This window comes from Numida meleagris, chromosome 2, assembly GCF_002078875.1.
Source record: "Numida meleagris isolate 19003 breed g44 Domestic line chromosome 2, NumMel1.0, whole genome shotgun sequence".
In the NCBI taxonomy this organism is placed as follows: domain Eukaryota; kingdom Metazoa; phylum Chordata; class Aves; order Galliformes; family Numididae; genus Numida; species Numida meleagris.
Window position 1 is genome coordinate 92,167,161 of NC_034410.1, and position 2,037 is coordinate 92,169,197.

The window sequence follows — 2,037 nt, forward strand, 5'->3', positions numbered from 1 at the left end:
TCATTAAGAATTTAGTACAGCCTTGATACAGCAGATGGAAGAAATTAATATAAGTTTATTCTGAAATAATAGCATAGTGATGGTGACCAGGGTGGAAAAAATATTAGATGTAAACTGAGAGGGCAGTGACATATATCCTTCTGGAAAATATTTGCATATGATTACACTTTCCGAATTTTTTTTGGCTGCAGATAAAATGTATTTTTTTTTTAAGCAATACACGATATAAAAGAAGAAACTATTTTTACAAGGCCATTGTCATTTCTGCATCTGCAGTTAGACAGAAAATAATTTCAAGAGCATATACATGCAACAGCATGCACCACTTGTACGCCACCTATCATCAATTCATTTTTTCCAATTATCATGTCAAGTTCAATCTTTCAAAAACAAACATCAGCCCTCTAGTCAATCTACAATCTGTTATGCATCTTTACTACATGTTTAAGACACTCTGCTTCGCAAAACTGCTTTGTGTTACGAACAAAGCAGTGTACCCAGATGGACCTGGACAGGCTGGAGGAATGGGCTGACAAGAACCTCATGAAGTTCACCAAGCTGTGTGAAGTCCTATACTTGAGGAGGTACAAGCCCAGGCTCCGGTACATACTGTGAGCTACCCAGCTTTGCAGAAAATGGCAGGTCCTGGTGGACATCAAGCTGAGCATGAGGCTCTTGGGCTACCTTTGGCAAAGTATTGCTAGCAGCTTGAGGGAGGTGATCCTTCTCCTTTACACAACACTGATAAGATGAAATATTGAGTACTGTGTCCAGTTCTGGGCTCCCCAGTACAAGAGAGACATGGGTATACTGTAGAGAGTCCAATGAAGGGCCAACAGGAGACTGAAGCATCTCACGTATAATTTCCTGAGACTAAGAGAGCTATGACTCTACAACCTGGAGAAGGCGAGGCTCAGAGGGGATCTCATCAGTGCCTATAAATACCTGAAGGGATGTTGCAAAGAAGATGGAGCCAGGCTCTTTTCAGTGGCAGGACAAGAAACACTGGGCACAACTTGAAGCACAGGAGGCTCCCTCTGAACACCAGGAGCACTTCTGTGCTGTGCAGGTGACGGAGCACTGGCACAGGCTGCCCAGAGGCTTTGGAATCTCCTCCTTGGAGGTGTTTAGAAGCTGCCTGAACGCAGACCTGGGCACCCTGCTGTTCTAAGTGGACCAGACAGACACAGAGGTCCCTGCCAATCTCAGCAACTCTATGATTCTAGGGATAAGATTACAAAACAAATAAACAACAACAACTATTTTTGCAGAAGATGATGTTGCAAATACACCTTAAAGTAGGATGGCACAATTTAGGATATGAAGAGCTATCATCCCAGATTTGGGCAAGGCCCACATTCAGGGTAGAAGCGGAACTAACACCGATGCAGCAGCCCCCTTCCGAGCAGAGAACGGCAACTGCTGTGAAACTGTTCCAATGCTGCAGGGTGGGGAGGAAGTCGGTTGGGCTACACAACCTCAGGAGCACCACTCCATAATCAGGCACTGCGTTCTGAGCCGTAAGGATGAAAACATAGAGACTATTACATTGTGCGGCTGGGCTCCCGCACGAATACATTTATTTTTCATTGCAGAATACGAAGGAACGCCGCGCTGAGGAAACAGCCCGCGGCTTCCCCCCACAAGGCCCGGGGTCGGCCCCAAGGTACTCCGTCAGCCGGGGGAACTGGAAGCTCCGCGCCTCCGCCCGGAGCGGCCCCGCAGGGCGACACCCGCTCTCCCCCGCCCTTTGCCGTAGCGGAGCTCCACGGGATATGTAGTTGCTTTCCCTCCCGCCCGCACGTTCTGGGGGAGTTCCCTGCACCCAGGGTGCTCCGCGCGCAGCAAAGGGCGAATGGGGAAGCGGTGGGGAGCAGGGAAGGAGGTGCGGACTACGTCTCCCATGGTGCCCCGCTAGGCGCGGCGGTTGGAGGAACCGGCGCGGCGGTTGAATTCCGGCGGGTAGAGAGGCGCGATGGAGTTGTCCTCGCTCGTCAGGAAGCTGGGTAACGGCTCCCGGCTCCCTCCGGCTCCCCT

General features: G+C 49.9%; 1 protein-coding gene across 3 annotated transcripts in view; it reads left to right on the forward strand.

Annotated features, from left to right (window-relative positions):
• Positions 1,302-2,037, forward strand: part of RTTN (rotatin) — an 82,695-nt gene continuing 81,959 nt past the window's right edge. For 2 of the 3 annotated variants that reach the window (XR_002435389.1, XM_021387854.1), the window contains exon 1: positions 1,302-2,006. Coding sequence is in view for 2 of the 3 variants with exons in the window: in XM_021387854.1 (XP_021243529.1) it covers positions 1,976-2,006 (31 nt within the window). In the remaining variant the exon portion in view is untranslated. The remainder of the gene's footprint in view (positions 2,007-2,037) is intronic. The other variant, XM_021387855.1, reaches the window with a different exon arrangement.